This window comes from Adiantum capillus-veneris, chromosome 15 (genome assembly GCF_014529385.1).
Source record: "Adiantum capillus-veneris isolate H3 chromosome 15, ASM1452938v2, whole genome shotgun sequence".
NCBI lineage: Eukaryota > Viridiplantae > Streptophyta > Polypodiopsida > Polypodiales > Pteridaceae > Adiantum > Adiantum capillus-veneris.
Genome location: NC_140945.1, coordinates 54,626,168 through 54,645,696, shown reverse-complemented (window position 1 = coordinate 54,645,696; position 19,529 = coordinate 54,626,168). Strand labels below are relative to the sequence as shown.

Here is a 19,529-nt window from a genome sequence, read left to right as displayed (position 1 = left end):
GAACCCCATTCCATTGAGGGGCTAGGGAGACTACAAACTTTGTAACAATGTTGTCCCAAACAAAATTAAAGAGCATCAAAGGGTGTGTTGCATCCCCTACAAATGTTTGAATTTTGGTAAATATATTGCAGTGCATAGTGATTTTGTTGATGCACTGGTGATTCTAGCTTGTGATGACAAGTGAAACCCCTTACTTAGGCATTGCAGCTACATTGGCAACTTTTTCCATGCAGCTACCGGTACCTAGGATAAAATGATGCACGGCTACTGCAACGCTTCTATTGTTTGCACTATAACCTTGCAAAAATGGGGCTCTTAGATAGGGAAGTTTTTTGGAGGCCTTTCTTCATTCTTTGTAAGGCAACATTCAGACTATGCACTTAAGTAGCTGAGACAAGGGCGAAATCCTTTCATGGAAAGCGCGAGTTAGTTGGAAAAAAGTTCACACTTTTCTAGACCCACCATTTCAGTGGATGACACTCCCACCTTGAACGCAAAGGCTTCCAGCTTGTTGAATGGCGGGAGGCAAATCTTTGTAAGATGAGCTCGGGACCGGAGTTGGAGACTTGTTTAATCCAACAAGCCTATCGAAGCCCATTGGATGCCTTGAGTGGTGTAAGCTTTGTGATACAGGGGAGCATACGCAATCTGAACTGGAAGGTGGAAGAGGCTTTTCGTTTGAGTGCACCTTGTTGGGCAGTCTGAATGAGCCCTAAGGCATGTTTCTGTAAGACATGTTTTTAGCATGCCAAAACAAGCTTGCTTTTTCATTTGTTTCCAGATTTGTGTTAGAGCCGAGTCCCACTATGCATTAGGGGCATTAGTCATATTTAATATAATTTGGAATATTGTGGTCACACAATACTAATTATGATTTTAGTAATATGTAAGGGACAACACCCTAGAAAATAGTAGTGGTACTAAGAGCCCCATCCTGCCTAGTGCTAGGGGGGACTCGTTGCTCTGCAACCACTAAGCGCTATGGTCCCATACGATGCTTGCAACGTTTAGAGAGGTTTAACCAATGCATTGCACCCTCTACAAGTTTTTTACTCAAAACGAGATTTTATAGTGCATAGCCTCACCAACGGGCAATTCTAGGTTTTATGAACTCATCAAGACTTATGCGTTGATTCAGGATGAAAAGAATAGTATATAGACCTACCGCAATAGTTCGCTTGCGCACTCCACAAAGATTCCTTCAAAAATGCGAACTTAGTGTGACGACAATCATTACATGCAGTGAGTGATTGTCAAATCCCTCCCTAACCCACACAAGTGCTGGGCGGGATGGGGATCTAATACGCATGACTTTCTTTGTATTAGGGAGTTACTACCATGATGAAGCAATGAGAATTTGGAACTAAAAGCTCTCCAAGATTGTGGGTGACACAAGCATGGGGGCGTGGGATCTACAGTGAGACCATCGAGCATCGTAGATTTTGTCAGCATCGTTAAAAGTAATCTTTTTGTACCCGAGATTACTTTCGATCACATTTGGTATGAGAGTAATCTTGGTCCCATACCATCACAAAAAATGTGTGGGTGCTCGTGGATAGGACATGGGAGTCGCAAAGGTGTCAAGGTTCAAAGCTTAGCTGCGAAGTAATCTCGGGTACAAAGTAATTACTAATTGGGTGCCATGCCCGAAATTACTTTTCCACGATCTACAGCTCTCCTTCATCCCACCGTAGATCCCACCCATCAATGCCTGTGTCACTTAGTCCCGAGGGTTGCCCGCCCCCTTTCCTATTTGAAGTTACGTTCTCCTTTGCTTTTATTGGCACTATCGTAAGGCAGGGTCTATAGGGAGGAAATTTTCTAGCATGGCCATAGGAGGTTTGGCCAATGAAAATTTGTAGCGGGAGAGTGTTTTTTTTAGGTGGAGGACATGCATGAAAAATGCTATTTTTGTTGGGTCTTTTGGGCGTGAAGACTAGAAAGTATGTTTTCGTGTTGTGGTTTTTGCATTGTTGTCGCTCAGCACCCCAGAATGAAAGGTGTTCTTTTTGTCAGAGGGTAGTTTTTTGCAAGTATGCAGTACATCCATGGCAAGATGATGTTGATACACAGGGCTCGTATAGTTAGGTGTGCTGATGATAGCTGAGAAGTAGTGCATGCCGTCTGAGGTGGAGCCGGCATCTCTCTCTCTCTCTCTCTCTCTCTCTCTCTCTCTCTCTCTCTCTCTCTCTCTCTCTCACACACACACACACACACACACACACACACACACACACACACACACACACACACACACTCATTCTCTGCGGTTATCTCTACACATACAGCAATGAAAACGCGTGCAAGCTATGGAAGGAGTCCAAAGAGAAAGAAGTAAGAGGGCGCCCAACATGAGGAGTGTGTTGCTTGGACCCTTGAAGCTTTATTTGCACAAGCGTCCAACTGGAGTCTTGTGAGGATGGAAAAAGTTCTCATGGAAGTTGAAATTATCAAGCATGCCTACGCTATTAAGTAGAAAGCTCTCCTGGAAGCTTTTTTTGGTGATCATCCACCCTAAAACAAGTAGCCGAGGGAGATCTTAACTTGATGCAATATCCCAGCCATCAATGTTGGTTCAAGAGTAGCTTAGCTCTCTGCAAGTCACCAGTATGAAGAATGAGAAGTCACTTAGGCAAATAGTTTCCTTCTGGCCAATGTGGGATTCAAGCCCTGATGCCAAGCGCTCTCTTTCTCAAAAACCATGAAAAAATTTAAGTTTCAGGGCAGAAGGAACATTGACTTTTATGAAGCTCGATTCTGTTTGTGATTTCCTACCGCACAAAGGTGAAAGATGAGAACAAGTTTAAGGTCTCTTCAAATCATGTTCTCATGCCATCTCATAGTGATCCAGTAAAGCATTGGCTTCCTGGATGAGGTTGAAGCATCGAGGTAATGATTGCAGTCCTGGGAGGAGCAGTCTTTTTGCAAGGTCCACTAGTTTTTGTGTCTCATCCATTGTTAAAGCCTACAGACAAAGCTGGAGATGAGCCCTAGCAAGTGCAGTTTTTTTGCAAGATCTAGCAGCTTTCGTGGTTGCCAATACTTAGCAATTCTCAAGTAGGATTTGGAGTTTGGTTTTGACATTGTAAAGGAATGTTGGTGTCCCGCTTTTTGATCCCTTGATTTTAGCCACCTGTGAGGAAGCCATTGAATGCCAATCTGACGACAACGCCCATCACAACTCAGGCTTGAATACAAATGATATTAATTCGTCAAGATTCAAAGTCCGAGTCCATCTCAGATTTGGAAAGTCTTGCCTCAAGAAGGCATGGTGTACCTTGAAATTAGGCTTAGTGCAAAGAGCTAATAGACTAGAGTCATCAGCTTGTCCTCTGTTGAGCTTCATTCATATCAGTATACAACCTCTTGTCTCATGTCTTATGCAGAACATCCTATACATGACCCTCTCCACCAAATCATCCGAATCATTCACATGGCGACCTATAATATTGCCAACAACTATGAAAACCCTCACCTCAGAATTGGTGGCTACGATCCTCTTTGGCAAAGACAAATGATGCAGTCACACGACCATCCTACCTATCGTATTGCTTTGAGGGAGAGCTTACCATGCTTAAGGCTAGCTAATCATGAAGAATTTCAATTTCCAAAGCCATGAGGATTTTGATTCTGGAAATCGCCATGATGTTAGGATTTTGAGGAAGCCCATCTGCATTGAGAGAAAGTGCTTTCTTTAGCAGGAAAGTTGCCTTCTCCTTCAAGAATGATGAAAACTGGGCTGGAAGAGGCTACCTTGACAGCTTTGAAATGTTCAGTCCTCCTGGTGGAGAGAACAAGGTTCTTCTTTACGTTGGTTTTGTGAGGGAGACACTTGAATGCTTATAAGATTGATATTGAAGGGATTGCAAATACGCGTTGATGAGAGAGATGTATGGATGCATTTCAACTTGAGAAAGGATCACGGCAATTCATACCTTGTGACCTACTTTTAAGTCAGATGTCCCGATTGCAATGAAAATGGGCTTATAATGTGTCACCATTGTGATTGGTAACTTATGTTGGGTATTAGTAGGCAGTCGCAGTGTCACGCATAATACTTTTGAAAGTAAATGTCGAGAACTTTGGGTTCTGTAAATAATCACTCAAGCATTTTAGGAAGCTTAGTTTCTACTAAATCCTAAGCTTTGAGAGAACAGAAAGATCAAGAGATGGCTAGAATGTCACACGAAGAGGCCAAACTATGTACAATTACTGCTATTTCTAATTCTGATTGGATTTTGTCCTGTAAAAAGAAAGTCCACAGGCGGAACTAGGCAACTCCCAGGGGATGGGACACTAACTTCGGTGGAGCCTTGGTCATTTAGCGGCTGGTGGCTCACATGAGTTTAGCTATTGGAACTTGGTTCTAGTACATTGTTCCTTGGTCAAGGTGTTCCATCATGCATGGTCCAGTCCTTGTCTAGTACCTTCCGGGATTTAGCAACCGATGCATTAATCCTGACCTTGAACTCCTCATGCTCTCTCTGAGAGACAAAACACATAATAAATCAAATAATGCTCTCTATATTTTCAAACTGGTGAAATGTAGATCTCAAACACAAAAAACCTTCATTGCTCTACGCTCCTTGACAAAAGAGGGATGCACTTTGTCTTTCAGGTAGTCAATTTATTGTACAAAGTACATCTCAAGAGATCTAGGTTTGATGGCAAAGTTCTTATAAAAAGGAATCCACTTCCTAGCAAACTCGGAGGTCTCTGACACTGCCTCAAACATCATCATTGTAGCTCCTTCATCAAAGAGATAGGAAGAGACCTTGTCGACTAGATAGTCGATAGCCATGATAGACAAAATTATATTTGCAATAACAATTGGAGGTTCCTTCATGGGTGCACAGTACTTACAAATACATCGATTGCTGCTAATTGTGATGGCCTTTCATCCTTCTCATACCTAACCATACAACGACCAATTCTCAGCCCACAACATCTTCAACTTCAAGAGGGTTTGGATCATAACATCAGCAATCAATTAGAGCACCTAAGGGGAGGCTCTCTAAATAAGTTTCTTGATTGATAGGAAGCAACTTTGGAAATCGATCAAGGATCCAGGAGAATGCAAACCAAAATCTCACAAATTATTGAGACCATCCATAACCCATAAGCATCAGGCAGAGGGTTCAAAATTCGGAAACGGAGGAAGAATGTGAGCACTGCAAGCCGTATGCCAATAATCATCCTATAAGGATTGATCCGTGCTGACAATATGGGAATCTTTTGAGATAGAGGGTGCCTTTCCTCATCCATTCTGTATAGCCTCTTTAGATAATGGCTCTCTATGTTGTGTGTGTGTCTGATGGTCTGAGTGGAAGCATTGAACACCCCTCAAATATATTGAAGCGATGGTCCTATGAACCACATAGGGAGGTTGCCAATGTGCTTTCCCTGCTCATCCCGGTCCTAATTCGAGGAGTGTGTCATGAAGACTTGGGAGGGAGCCAAAAAGAGGTGACCAAGCTATTGCACCCCAAGCAAAGTTTATGTGAGGAGGGATAGCAACTATGAGGCACAAGATCGGATGCCAAATCTGTTGTAGTAAAGTGCAGTCTCAATGGCACTATCTTTAATGAAATGATTTTTTATGAAGTTTTTAAATGAAAGGACTTTATAAATACCTCATATCATGGGATCAAACTCCTATGAATACACTTTTTAATCCAAAAAGTGAATGCAACTTTGGAAAATAGCATTTAAAAGACTATCATGTCTTTCTATGCACAAGACGTTCAAGGCCGCTTGGGACACTTGGCAAGCAATGAAAATTGAACGACTTTCACCCATAGTGCACTAAGACCTTTAACATGCCAAAATTACTATGATATAGCCCCAAATTTAAAGGACCATATACATTGTCTATCCTATGAACCATAATCTTTAGAGATATCCATCCACAACATTGAAGGAAGATCCAAATAGTGTTTGGGATATTGTTTTAGATCTTTTGAATACTGATAATAGTTCAATAATATTTCTAACTAGCTATTCCAATTTTTAATGAGAGGGCAGTGCCCTCGTCTACTATAGACGACGTTGTTGAGAAAGAATTTTGTTCTCACAAACATCTAGTGGGACTAACACTAACAATTTCACTAAAATCTTAAGAGCATAGGAGGATTCTTCTTGGGAGAAGCAAGCGCTTATATTTGGAGCATTTGCCACTTCAAGAAACACCACCTCTGTTGCATTCTCGGGAAGAAGATGCCCATTGTGTCGGGAACTAGCTATGCTCTCTGCAGGATTGCTTGCAGCTGGAGAAGGAAAGGGCTCGCCATCATTAACGCTGTTATGGCGGCACCTCCGCTTATTCTGGCGGCGCTACTACTCATCGTCGCGGCGGGCAGCTACGAGTTATACAGCACGGTACCCTTCGCCGTCTTGCTCACTACTTGCAAAGGCCTGCCTTCTTGCTCCCAACAGCAGCCATCGATGGCACAGCCCTGCAGCAAGGGAACTCAATTTCTCGAGCTTCTCCGCTTGAACGGGTCCTCTGCTTGCCACCATGTGCGCACCCATCATGCCCTTGCCCTCGGTTTGCCTTCGGAGGGCAAGCTTTTGCGCCTCCGCACTGGCCACCCTTTCACTTTTCACCTCATCTCTGTGGCCAAAAACGGCACCCAACGCTGCTCTGGTGGCGACTTCTACGAAACACAGCTTGCGGGCACACATTGGATGTCGCGTCCTCCGGTGGTGGATATGGGTGATGGTACGTACTCTGTTACCATCTCTGTTGATGAGGGCTTTCCTGGTATGTATGATTTCAAGGTTGTGCTGTTGTTTGACAACATGCATGGGCTGGACTTTGATCCTAGGATATGGGGGTTGCAAAGAGAGGTATTGAATTTACGAGTGGAGATGATGGGCTCGCGGGCGATGACGATAGCCACACCATATGACTTGCCGTATCGGTCTGAGGAGCAAGAATTGATGCTGAGAAGAAAGATAGGGAAAGTAGAGGCCCCAGGAATGCAACACAGAAATATATGCAGAGATGCTGGTGGCGTAGATGAAGCCGGGCACTGGACGAGAACATGGTACAATCGCACATGCACAGCTGATCAAGACGGTAGGTACAAATGGTGTGTCGATGAAATGCATGCAGGTAAGGCCTCTTTACTAGAAAGTAATGGCTGGATTTACTCTAAGCCAACTTGTTCTTTCATGATTTGGGATAAGGAGCAAGCCTGGCAATGCTTGCAGGGGAGGTGGCTTCTCTTCTGGGGGGACTCCAACTTGCAAGATAGCATCTCCAACCTCCTCTTCTTCATACTCGGTTTTCCCAAGCGACCTCACACCAACCGCATCTCGCACAAGCTTTGCACCAACCCTCACAACTCCTCTCAAGCTGTGCTCATTTCTCTCCTCTTCAATGGTCATTATGATGAGTCCAAGAATGGCCATGGCCTTGCCTCATTGTACAACTCGTCGTACCGTCTTCGTCTTCGACATTTGTATCGATCAGGATGGGAAGACGGCTTTAAGCCAGATGCGATTATCATCACATCAGGCCTCCACGATGCAGAGCATTTCCGGACCGCGCATGATTTCTCTACGGCGGCAGGCTTTGCCGCTGATTTTTGGCGTAACCTTCTCATCCATGAAGGAGTTGATCCTAAGAAAACAAATTCCACAAAGAGGAGCCATGCACCTATTGTGGTTCTTCGCACTGCAGTTGCACCGGCAGGTGGGGCCCGTGCTAAGGACAAGCAAGCCAACCCTCACAAGATGGAGGCATTCAATGCAATTATGGTAGAGAGGTTTTCTAGGGAGCTTGGAAGAGAGGGTGTGGTGGTGCATGTGTTGGATGCTTATGATGCCACATTTCCCTTTCATTTTGACCACAATCATAGTGATGGGCTGCATTATGGAAGGGAGCCCAAGAGCGGGCTTTCACCGTGGTTTGGGCGCCCACATCATTATTTTGTGGACAACATGCTGAATCACATGCTTCTAAATTGTTTGTGCTCACATTTTCCTCCAAGTAACTAAAGGAATTTTGAACAGAATCAATGCTAGGAAATTAAGCAATTCATCATAGAGTTCAACTTATTGCTCAATACAAAGGCATTGGTGTGTCGGTTTACAATTTTCTCCTGAGCAATTTGCGAACATTGACAAGTATTATCATTGAATAGTCATATAGAGATGAGTTGGGTGTCCAGCAAGTGGATGTGAATCCACAGCTTTGATGTATCTCGGGCTCGAATGGGGCAAAGATTAACCAAGTATGACCATGTCCTCTCTCTTATCATGTCTTGGGTCTCTTAATTTTGGTAAGGAAAACACTTGTGGGCTCACAAATCATGTTTTTAAGCATAAACTTGATCATTGCGCTTTTGTGGCATGTCTAGTTTCAAGTTCAAATATTATAATACAACCAAGAGAAATCTACAAATGAAAATGCTCTCACATAAACTTTACTAATGCACACTTCAAAGAACCTTATTTTCTTATGTATCATTAAGAAAGTGTAATCTCTATTGTGGATCACCTCTACAGAGGACTTTACACGAACTACCTCTATACATTGTAGTTGTGTCATACATTGGCTTTCTTTTTTTCTAAATTTCGTGAATTCTTTTGCCCATATCAGTGTCTTACGTAGTCGCACATGCCTTCAAAACTCAAGTGTAGGTGATTGCATCTAGAGAGATGCTCTCACTTTCCATCCTCTAAAAAAAGCCCAGAGCTTCCTCTTGGCCTTGCCCCTGTTGGGCATATCCTATAATCAAAACATTCCAAGAGAGGGTGTCCCAGGAAGGCAACTCTTAAAGCCCTTTTTGTGCTTTTTGAAGTAGACGACATGTGGTAGACATGTCAACCAAGGCATTGCCAAGAATGATGTTTTCTTTCAATAGTCCTTGACTAACAATATAATCATGAATTCTTTTGTCCATATCAATTTCTTACAGAGTGCCACATACCTTCAAGGTGAAAGCGTAGGTGATTTCATCTATGTTTTCTTTCAGTAGCCCCTAACTAACAGTATCAACATGAAATGTATTGCCCCTATCATCATCTTCAGTAGTGCCACACGCCTTCAAGATGTAATTGTAAGTGATTGCATTTAGAGAGATGCCTCACTTACTATTTGCTGAAATGAGCCGTAGCTTCCTTGGGCAACATGTATGCCAAATGCGGTCTACTTTAGAAAGCACAAAAAGTGCTTGAGGAGCTACCTGTCCGAGAACTCATTGCTTGGAGTGCACTAGATTTTGGATATGCCAAAGAGGGGTAGGGCTAGGAAGCTTTGGGCTATTTTCAACATATGTGAACCGAGGCATCTCTCCAATTGCAATCCTATGCTTGCATATTGAAGGCGGGTGGCACTACGCAAGACACCGATATGGGCAAAAGAATTCACAATGATATTAATAGTCAAGGGCTATTGGAAAAAAACATAGTGCTTGGCACTACCTTGGTCAACATGTGTGCCAAGTGTGACGTACTTCAGAAAGCACAAAAGTGCTTGAGGGGTGTTGGAAAAAAACGTAGTGTTTGGCACTACCTTGGTCAACATGTATGCCAAGTTTGAGGTACTTCAGAAAGCACAAAAAGTGCTTGAGGGGCGTCCTGTCCAAAATGTCAACTCTTGGCCTTGTAGTGATTGTGGGATATGCCAAATAGGGATAGGGCAAGGAGTTTCTCGGCTATTTTTAGCGGATGCAAAGGTAGTACATCTCTCCAGATGAAGCCACCTATGCTTTTGTCTTGAGGGCATGTGGCACTATGCAAGACGTTGATATGTCAAAAGAATTCACAATGATATTGTTAATCAGGTGTGCTAAGAAAAAACATCATGCTTGGCAGTGCCTTGGTTGACATGTATGCAAATATGCTTGAGGAGCTACTTATGCGGGATCTCATCTCTTGGAGTGCACTGATTTCTAGCTATGTTGTCACAACTTGGTGATTCGGCAAGCTCCAATAAGCAGGCCAACTCGCAGATCTCGGCCAAGAGGCCTAAACCTTAAAAGAAGTAGCAAAAGGAGCAAAAAAAAAGATCCAACTTATGAAGTTGGCTAAGTGGCCCAAATAATAAATGTGTTAGGATTTTTTAATCCTAACCCCCAACAACTTATGGTACCCCCCCCCCCCCCCCCCCCCCCCCCCCCCCCAAATGGGGCCTAAAGTATATAAAGCAAACATCCACACACACAATCTCAAATTTGGACAGTCTATGGCCACTTGCTTTTGGACTAGATACTTTTGGATTAAGTGCTCTTCATGAGATGCTTTTGGTAGGCCAAGGGCTTTAAAATATGTGCTTTGGCTCTTTCTCTCGCATTCTACCCATGAGAGAGGTAGACTAGAGCCACAAGAGTTGTACCTTGTTGAAGAAATATAAAGAAATATTGAAAGAGGCACCACAATTAGGGGTAGTGCAGTGTGGGGGTGGGACTATGGCACTCCATGTACCTTGCATGGATTCTCTCTCTCTCTCTCTCTCTCTCTCTCTCTCTCTCTCTCTCTCTCTCTCTCTCTCTCTCTCTCTCTCTCTCTCTCTCGTTCGTTGTTGAAGTTCCTAAATTTCTATTCATGTTGTTCTTTTTAGTTGGCATGTGGTTCCCTCATGTTACATATGCCCAATAGCAGCAGGAGCACAAAGCTTTGGGTTGTTTTTAGCCGATGTAAAGTGAGTGCGTCTCTCCATATTAACTCACCTATGCTTTGGTCTTGAAGGCTATGCTTACCGCACGTACAATTGCCTCTCTCTCTCTCTCTCTCTCTCTCTCTCTCTCTCTCTCTCTCTCTCTCTCTCTCTCTCTCTCTCTCTCTCTCTCTCTCTCTCTCTCTCACACACACACACACACACACACACACACACACACACACACACACACACATACACACACACACACACAAATAAAATCACAAGCAATAAACCATTAGGATTAGAGCTTACATAATTCTCTGCAAAATGTGTATTAAGCCTCAATACAGTTGGAGGTCAGTACAAAAAAAGCAGAGTTTTCAAATCATTGATATGACGCATATAGCATTGCATGAGGGAGTTAAAATCCCAAGTGCTAGTCTCATTCTGCACAATCCATATAGAACCAATGGGGGGCAAGGACTTACTTGCAGCAGCTAGTGGCTCCAATGAAAATTTTGCAGCTCCGTGGATTACCTCTCTTGGAATGTTTGATTGCAAGATATGCCAAACAGGGGCAAGGCCAAGAAGCTTTGGGCTTTTTTTTAGAGGATGCAAAGTGAGGGTATCTATCCAAATACAATTACCTTTGCTTGAATTTTCCATGGAGCTACAAAATTGTGATTGGAGCCACCAGCTACTGCAAGTAAGTCCTTGCCCCCCATTGGTGCTACATTCAAGCGTCGGTAATTGTTTTTGAAGAGATACCCTCTCTTGGAATGTTTTGATTGCAGGATATGCCCGACGGGGACAAGGCCAAGAAGCTTTGGGCTTTTTTTACAAGATCCAAAGTGAGGGTATCTCTTCAAATACAATTACCTACGCTTGAATTTTGAAGGCATGTGGCACTACGCAAGACATTGATATGTGGAAAAACAATTCATGATAATATTTTTAGTCAAGTCTTTTTGAAAGAAAACGTCGTGTTTGGCAATACCTTGGTTGACATGTATGCCAAATGTGGTGTACTTCAGGAAGAACAAAAAGGGCATGAGGAGCTACCTATCCGGGATGTGGTCTCTTGCACTTCATTGATTGTAGGATATGCTGAATAGGAGCAAATCCAAGAAGCTCTAAGCTAATTTCAGTGGTGGATGCAAAGCATGGGCATCTCTCCAAATTCAATCACTTATAGCTGCAACTTGAAGGCATGTGACACCGTCAAGATGTTGATACGGGCAAAACTCTTCACGATGATATTGTTAGTCAAGGGCTGGTGAAACGACAAAAAAGATGAAATCATCTTCAAAAGGCATGTGGCACTACTGAAGACACTCATATGGGCAAAAAGTTTCAAATCATATTGTTAGTCAAGAGAGATTGAAAGAAAACATCATGATTGGCACTGCCTTAGTCGGCATGTATGCCAAATGTGGTCTACTTCATAAATCACAAAAAGTAATTGAGAAGCTGCATGTATGGGATGCCTCTCTTGGAGGGTTGTAATTGTGGGATATGCCCAACAGGGGCATGGCCTCGAAGCTCTAGGCTATTTTTAGAGGATGCAAAGTAAGGGCATCTCTCCATATGCAATTACCTACACTTGCATTTTGAACGCATGTGACACTATGCAAGACACAGATATGGGCAAAATAATTCATGATGATATTGTTAGTAAAAGAAAACATCGTGCTTGGCAATGCCATGGTCGACATGTATGCCAAATGTGGTGTACTTCAAGAAGCACAGAAAGTACTTAAGGAGCTACCTATCCGGCATGTGGTCTCTTGCACTTTCATTGATTGCAATATATGCCAAACAGGGGCAAGGGGAGGAAGCTTCGGCTCATTATATAGCGGATGCAAAGCAAGGGCATCTCTTTAGATGCAATCACTTATGCTTGCATCTTGAAGGCGTGTGGCACCATTCAAGATGCCGATAGGGGTAAAAGACTTCGCGATGGTATTGTTAATCATGGGTTGTTGAAAGAAAACATAAATTAAATGAGCTACGCTTTTTTCCTAACTTGGCATGTGGCACTACGCAAGACACTGATATGGGAAAAAGAATTCAAGAATATAAGGTTGTTGAAAGAAAACATTGTGCTTGACAATGCCTTGGTCGACATGTCTCCCAATGTCTACTTCAAAAAGCACAAAAGGTGCTTTAGGAGCGTCCTGTTTGGAATGCCCTGTCTTGGAGTGTTTTGATTGTAGGATATGTCCAACAAAGGCAAGGCCACGAAGCTCCATGTTTTTTCCAGAGGATGCAAAGTGAGGGCATCTCTCTAGATGCAATTACTTACGCTTGAGTTTTGAAGGCATGTTGCACTACGCAACATTGATACGGGCAAAAGAATTCACGAAACATGGTGCTTGGCATTTCCTTGGTCAACATGTACGCCAAATGCAGTCTACTTCAAAAAGTGCTTGAGGAGCTACCTATCAAAGATGTCATCCCTTGGAGTGGATATGCCCAATAGAAGTAGGGCCAAGAAGCTTTGGGTTGATTTCAAGAGATGCAAACCGGGGCATCTCCCTAGTTGCAATCACCTATGCTTGCATTTTGAAAGCGTATGGCATTGCACAAGACATTGATATGGGGAAAAGACTTGAAAATGATATTAATAGTCAAGGGCTCTTGGAAAAAAAAACATAGTTCTCGGCACTGTCTTGGTCAACATGTATGCTAGGTGTGGTGTACTTCAGAAAGCATGAAAAGTGCTTGAGGAGCTTTCTGTTCAGAATGCCAACTCTTGGAATGCTTTTGTCTTGAATGCATGATGCAACATGCTGATATGTTCAAAAGAATTTATAGTGGTAATGTTAACCAGACGTTGTTGGAAAAAAACATCATGCTTGGCAATGCCTCGGCCGACATGTATGCAAAGATGCATGAGGAGCTGTCTATGCAGGATGCCATGAGTCTTGGAGTGCACTGATTTCTAGTTATGCCCAACAGCGGCAGCATCACAAAGCTCTGGGTTGTTTTCAGCGGATGCGAAGTGAGGGTGTCTGTCCATATTAAATCACATATGCTTTGGTCTTGAAGGCTATGCTTACCTCATGCTTATCCATAACTTGATAAAAAAACACCATATAGGCCATGACCGTACCTTGAAATATGTAAACCTATGCTCCATCCAAAACAACCAACTAGGTGTTAACTAAGTATAAAAAAGATTGAAACAAGAAACGCTCACTCAATCCTCTAGGATCACCAAACTCACTCTTTATAAGAGATGTCGAGGGGACTTTAAAACCCCCATCCTCATTTACATATGAATTAGATGGTCCCCTTTTCTCCATAAATTTTTATCCTCTCTCAAAAATTCATTACATAAAATGGGGACCTTGTAATAAATTATCCTCTACATTTATCACTCACTACACTTAAATATTTTTAGGTAGACCCTCATAACTGACTCGTGCGCGCGTATGCTCCATCAACCACCCAAAAATAAAAAGTCAAAACTAGATGAAAAAGGAGTAAATAATGGCCATTGGACAGGAGGTTTCACAAGATCTTCTTATTTTTTTAAAAAGAAATACTCACCAATGGTGAATGGAAAATATATTAAAAAACCAAAAAATTATATTACACATTCCATGCACACCAAGTGCCATGAGATTCAATCCAAAGCGTAACAAAGAAGACCACAGTACTGTCTAGGGCTTTACATGGAGCCCATATCCATTGCATATAAAAAAGAGGCTGATTACAAATAGGTAGATAGCATACAACACTAAGGGGGGAACCATGACCTCCGTCACCATCCGAAAAGACTTCATCAACCGCCCATCGCTTGAAAGAGCCAGATTTGAGAAGCTTCCAAGTCACCAACAACATGAAATCTTAGGCTTCCAATGGAGAGCCAAGCACCATTTAAAGAAGCTATCCATAGGGAAGATATGTCGCCCAACCTTCGAAGAGCAAGCCTCTCCTGATACACGAATAATGGGTTGGGGGGGGGGGGGGTTGGGTTGACCAAACAGCAATGGGTGGGGCTCTCGGGCCTTCCTCCCAAGGCAATCCTAGCCCCTCATGCCTTTTCCCTTTCCCCACACTGCAAGTATGCCCAGCACATGACGCCAAGCAATTGTTGGGTTTTCAAGCCCTTGTCATCTGTGTCTAATTCGTGTGGGAAACTACTCTGTCAACAAACTAATGCAAACTGGTCTTTTGTGGAGTTTACATGATCACAAAAAGTGAGGCTAATATTAGCCTTGCAATACTATATATGTAAAAAGCTTCATCAATTAATAGCGTGGCTTTATTTTTGGTCAATTTGCTTCTCTCTCTCTCTCTCTCTCTCTCTCTCTCTCTCTCTCTCTCTCTCTCTCTCTCTCTTCCTCTTCTACATGTGCTATCCAACTCTATGGAAAAGCTCTGTCTTCATCCCCCATAGGCCCACTGCCCCATTAGTGGTATCAAAACCCATGCGGTGCTCGACAACATATCAAAATGTCATCACAGAGCACCCAGGTAGTTTGGGTAGCATATCAACACACCATTGTTAGTAAGCATAGGTGGTTGCAGTAAGGCACGTCATCAATAAGTAATTGTGAAGCTGCATTTTAAAATGCTCCTAGGCGGGGAGAGCGGGGAGACAATTTTGTAGAGCATTTTAAAATGTTGTCTACCACATGTGGCATAGTGCAAAGGTTGAAGTTTTTTTTTTTGCTACGTTTCAAAACACCCTTGGCAACAACGATGGGCAATAGTTCAATAATTCAGCAATGACCAGCATGAAGATCTTGAGCATAAAAGCCATAAGTACTCTTAATTTGAACCCTATAGGCTATATTGTAGGTCATGGAAATCTCATCGTCTAGTCCCTAGGTATCGAACTTGGCAAGGTGCTATTTTTTGTGGGTTTCCCCATGAATATGTATGCCATTTTTGTCAAATTAGCGACTTTTCTTGACAAAGAAAATTACAATACATTTTGGACATCTTGAAGGTCACTTAAACCATAGAAATTTGCTTTCAGAACATGGTACAAGTCTTAAAAGATTTTTTTAAATCAAAAACATTGTTACATGTCTTAGGTTTGTCATGTCCCAATTGTACGGGTTATAGTCATGGCCACGAATAAAAAGTTGGTAAGACCTCCCAAGTTATTTATTTGGTTTGAATCCTTGTTGTTCCCACTCTGATTGTTGTTCGAGGGAAACACACACACCCCAATGTTGTTAAGGGGGGGAGGAGGGGGGGGGGGGGGGAAGGGGTTTCTACTCATTCTTTCAGGTGATGTGTTGAACTCTTCATGGTATGTACTCAACCCATTTTCAACAGTTTGGACTTGACAGAGGGATTGTTAGGTTTCAAGCCCTTGTCATATTTGTCTAGCTCATGTGGGAAATTGCTCTATCAATAAAATAAAGCACACCGATCTTTTGTGGAGATTACATGGTCACAAGAAGTGAGGCTAATATTAGCCTTGTAACTCTATATATGTAAAAAGCTTCATCAATCAATAGCGTGGCTTTATTTTTTGTCAAGTTGTTATTCTCTCTCTCTCTCTCTCTCTCTCTCTCTCTCTCTCTCTCTCTCTCTCTCTCTCTCTCGTTTTATTTCGATTGCACGTGCTCTCCAACTCTATGGAAAAGCTCCATCTTCATCCCCCATAGGCCTGTTGCTGCCCCAACAACAATCTGCCCTACCACATGCCACCTTCAACAACTAGATTGTGTGAGCCTCATAGGCACCAGAAGGGAAATGATAGAGATCCTCACAACCCCTAGTTATGTGGGGAATTTTTTTGAGGCAACACTCACAAACAAAGAGTGAGATTATATAGAAATCCAAGAAAAATTACAAGGAGAACCTTGCTCAAACCAAGCCAAGGTATCAACTAATCACATGGAAATCATAACGGACGCACTACATCATATATGAGTCCTAAAAGGCTGGCATTTTACAAGGAATCCAGTAACATGTTACATTGAACAAAAACAAAGAGTCACGGTCAGGAAGGGTGCCACCATAGAAGACCTCCTCACACAAGGTGAGTTGTGCCCAAACTAGCCAAAGCATAACATACATAACCAACCAAATCAAGTAGAGAAACTGGGATCAACCCCAGCAGGCAAATGGGGAGGATGAAGGTTGCCACCAAACTAACAGACAACACCTACCTATCCCCAATTTGTCCTTTGTCTCCACATAGCACACCACTCCAAGACTTTTTATAGTAGTAAATCACCAAACCGAGAGACTTCACAGTAGCAATTTTGAGCGACTACACTAGAATATTGCAACTCACAATTTCCACAACACATAGAACCATTTTGCTACAATAGAAGGGACACCTTCCACCATTTCCAAAAAAAAGAGCTATTGCTACGAGGTGGCCTAGCAATGGACATTGGGTAGTCGGGAGCCTCCCACCTGGGGCTATTCCTTCCCTACCGTGATGCATTGCTCACCAGTCCTAGATGACCTATCACTATTGTTCCCAGCTTCCCTTTTGCAAGGTAGAGAGCGAGGCAGAAGATGAAGCGTAGAGCGTCCCAAAAGCTTTTGGCCCTCAAGTTTCTTAAGAAGCTCAGCAATTGTGTGGGGATCTTATTAGTTGATAGTCCTTGAAGCAAAGATTTACACATATGAGTTTCTTTCACTTATCTCTTACTCATTGTTTACCGCCCATTGTAGAAGAATTCCACAACATATTAGCATCATAGACCTAAAGCAAGAATCTACACACACGGTCTGATTGTACTTTTTCTTGAAGTACTGAAAAATGTGAGTTAATGTTATATTAGCATAACATAAAGAAGTACATACCAGCAGCCATGCTCAATATGAGCCATGGGATCCAAGAAACATAATAAGAACACCGGATACATCAACTAGCAAGGGAAGTCACCCCAAGAAAATCAACAAAAAAAGATAACTAAGATGTTGTGATGTTGTGCATCCAAAGGGGGAAACTCAGAGAAGATACCGCTACCTTGGTGTTGTCAACTTTCAAACAGATTTGTGGCAGTTGTTATTGGACTACCATGGTTGATATGTATGTCATATCTTGAGGGGAATCTTACCTGGAATGTCATCTCTTGAGTGCATTGATAGCAGGGTATGCTGATAGACTTGTGCTCGGCACTACCATGGTCGAGATATATGCCTAATGTGGTGATTTGGTGATACATGGTTGGCAAATAATTGAGCTTGGCAGCTATGCTTTGATTAATATGCAAGCCAAATGTAATGTCAGATAGTGCCCTAGTTGATATGCATGCCAAATAATTGCACTTAAGAGTGCAACAAGTGTTTGAGGAGCTATTGAGTGTGATATCATGCCAGATAGAGTAAGCGCAAGCAGACCTATAAGGGAAAAATGTCATTCTCAGCATTGCCTTGGTCATTATGTAGGTCCAATGTGGTGCCCTCCCGAAAGCGCGTAAAGTTCTTGATGAGCTTTCAATTCAAAATGTCTTCTATTAGGGCACTTTGATTGCAAGATATGCCCAACCTAGCTATCATAGAGAAGCACTGGGCGGTTATCATCCGATGCAAAGTGATGGCTTCTCACCAAAGGCGGTCACTTATGCTGGCATTTTAAAGGCATGTGGCATTACGCAAGAACTTCTCATGGGTTAACAAATTCATGACGATATTGCTAGGCAAGGGCTCTAAAGACAAAGTATTTTGTAGAGCTTTAGTCGACATGTATACCGAGTGAGGTGGCTGCACAATGGCCGCCCAAGGGAAGGAGCTATGGCTTCTTAGAGGAGGGCCGCCCAAGGCCAGTGGCTCTATGGCCGCCCAATAGGGTTTTAATAAAGGAGCTAATGTGAAAATGAAGAAAAAGGATGAAAGGAGCATGGCGGTAGGCAACGAAGAGCACAAATGGGGGGGGGGGGGAGGGAGAGATAAGCTCGTAGCACCCATGGTAGGCCTCGGATGACAACGCTCAAGAAGCAAACGAGCAGCTCACCGTGCGCCTTTTTGGCCCTTCTCTCGAGATGGTTTTTGCATTGCTCCATCCAATCGATTGCCACATCATCACCCGGGTTCATGTGCCACGTCAGTCACGGCGCCATGACTGATGGGCTGGGGAAAAAAGGAGAAAAGGGGGAGGAGATAAGTAGAGGAGAATAATGTGAAGGGAAAAACAAAAAGAACAAGGTGTGAAGGGAAGGCAATTGGGGGGACGATGAAGCTCTCTCCCTCTCTCGGTAGGCATAAGGTACAGCTCGAAGGGATTTTGCTCTCTCTCTCTCTCTCTCTCTCTCTCTCTCTCTCTCTCTCTCTCTCTCTCTCTCTCCCTCCCGACAAAACAAAGGCATAAGCTCTCTCTCTCTCTCTCTCTCCCTTGCTTGATCTCAACCTAAAGCAAAGGGAAGGAAATGAAGGGAAGGGATCAGCTCTAGATAGAGAAGCATAGGCTCTCTTGCTCTCGACTTTGGTACAAAGGAAGACGAAGGAGGAAAGGTAAGCAATAACAGCTCTCGCCCTCTTGACTTTGTGAGTCAAGCTAAAGAGGAGGAAGCAAAGAGGGGAGTTAAGAAGAAAGGAAAGTAGGGAGCAGGAAGCAGGTAAAGAAGAAGAAGAGGAAGAAGGGATTGTTTGATCTTATTCTCTACTGAATAGGCTATGGGCAATGGAAGTCTCAAACTTGGTAACGCCTCTCTCCTTCTTGACCTCGACATTGTCAAGGATGGCATGAAGAAAGGCATATTAAAGTAGTTACCTTCAAGGTGTAACCAGGGTTGATTTTCTACTCTCTCGGGCGGATTTTGGGAGGATTAAGCTCTCATTAGCTCAGGAATTAATCTAGTAGTGTCGTTAATGGCAGCTTTTGTAAACAAACTCCACTGTGGTTAACTGTTAGCAGCTTAAGGCTTTCAGGTTGTCACTTTCATATAATCTAAGTGTTATTCGAGTTATTTGCTTGGTGTAGTGCATCTGGTCT

The 19,529-nt window shown here is 43.0% G+C and overlaps 2 protein-coding genes and 2 pseudogenes across 2 annotated transcripts; 3 read left to right on the top strand and 1 right to left on the bottom strand.

The window, feature by feature from the left end:
• The window catches only part of LOC147440693 (uncharacterized), a 34,691-nt pseudogene extending 30,738 nt beyond the window's left edge, over nucleotides 1-3,953 (top strand).
• Nucleotides 3,954-4,162: 209 nt separating this feature from the next.
• Nucleotides 4,163-5,638, bottom strand: LOC147440692 (putative cellulose synthase A catalytic subunit 8 [UDP-forming]; annotated as a pseudogene).
• Nucleotides 5,639-6,178: 540 nt separating this feature from the next.
• LOC147440691 (uncharacterized) lies at nucleotides 6,179-6,963 on the top strand. The gene is made up of 2 exons (XM_086483565.1): nucleotides 6,179-6,721; nucleotides 6,828-6,963. The coding sequence occupies exons 1-2, from the start codon at nucleotides 6,217-6,219 to the stop codon at nucleotides 6,854-6,856; spliced, it is 534 nt and encodes a 177-aa protein (XP_086339691.1). The 5' UTR covers nucleotides 6,179-6,216; the 3' UTR covers nucleotides 6,857-6,963.
• Nucleotides 6,964-6,978: 15 nt separating this feature from the next.
• On the top strand, nucleotides 6,979-8,241 carry LOC147440690 (uncharacterized). The gene is made up of 2 exons (XM_086483564.1): nucleotides 6,979-7,117; nucleotides 7,216-8,241. The coding sequence occupies exons 1-2, from the start codon at nucleotides 7,022-7,024 to the stop codon at nucleotides 8,002-8,004; spliced, it is 885 nt and encodes a 294-aa protein (XP_086339690.1). The 5' UTR covers nucleotides 6,979-7,021; the 3' UTR covers nucleotides 8,005-8,241.
• Nucleotides 8,242-19,529: the final 11,288 nt, after the last annotated feature.

What these genes read in the sequence shown, in the direction of transcription:
- LOC147440691 (XM_086483565.1), top strand. Translation starts at nt 6,217, where the DNA reads ATGCCCATTGTGTCGGGAACTAGCTATGCTCTCTGCAGGATTGCTTGC. An exon ending in GGTGGTGGATATGGGTGATG is followed by an intron (nt 6,722 to 6,827) that starts GTACGTACTCTG and finishes CTTTGATCCTAG; the next exon opens with GATATGGGGGTTGCAAAGAG.
- LOC147440690 (XM_086483564.1), top strand. Translation starts at nt 7,022, where the DNA reads ATGAAGCCGGGCACTGGACGAGAACATGGTACAATCGCACATGCACAG. An exon ending in TGTCGATGAAATGCATGCAG is followed by an intron (nt 7,118 to 7,215) that starts GTAAGGCCTCTT and finishes CAATGCTTGCAG; the next exon opens with GGGAGGTGGCTTCTCTTCTG.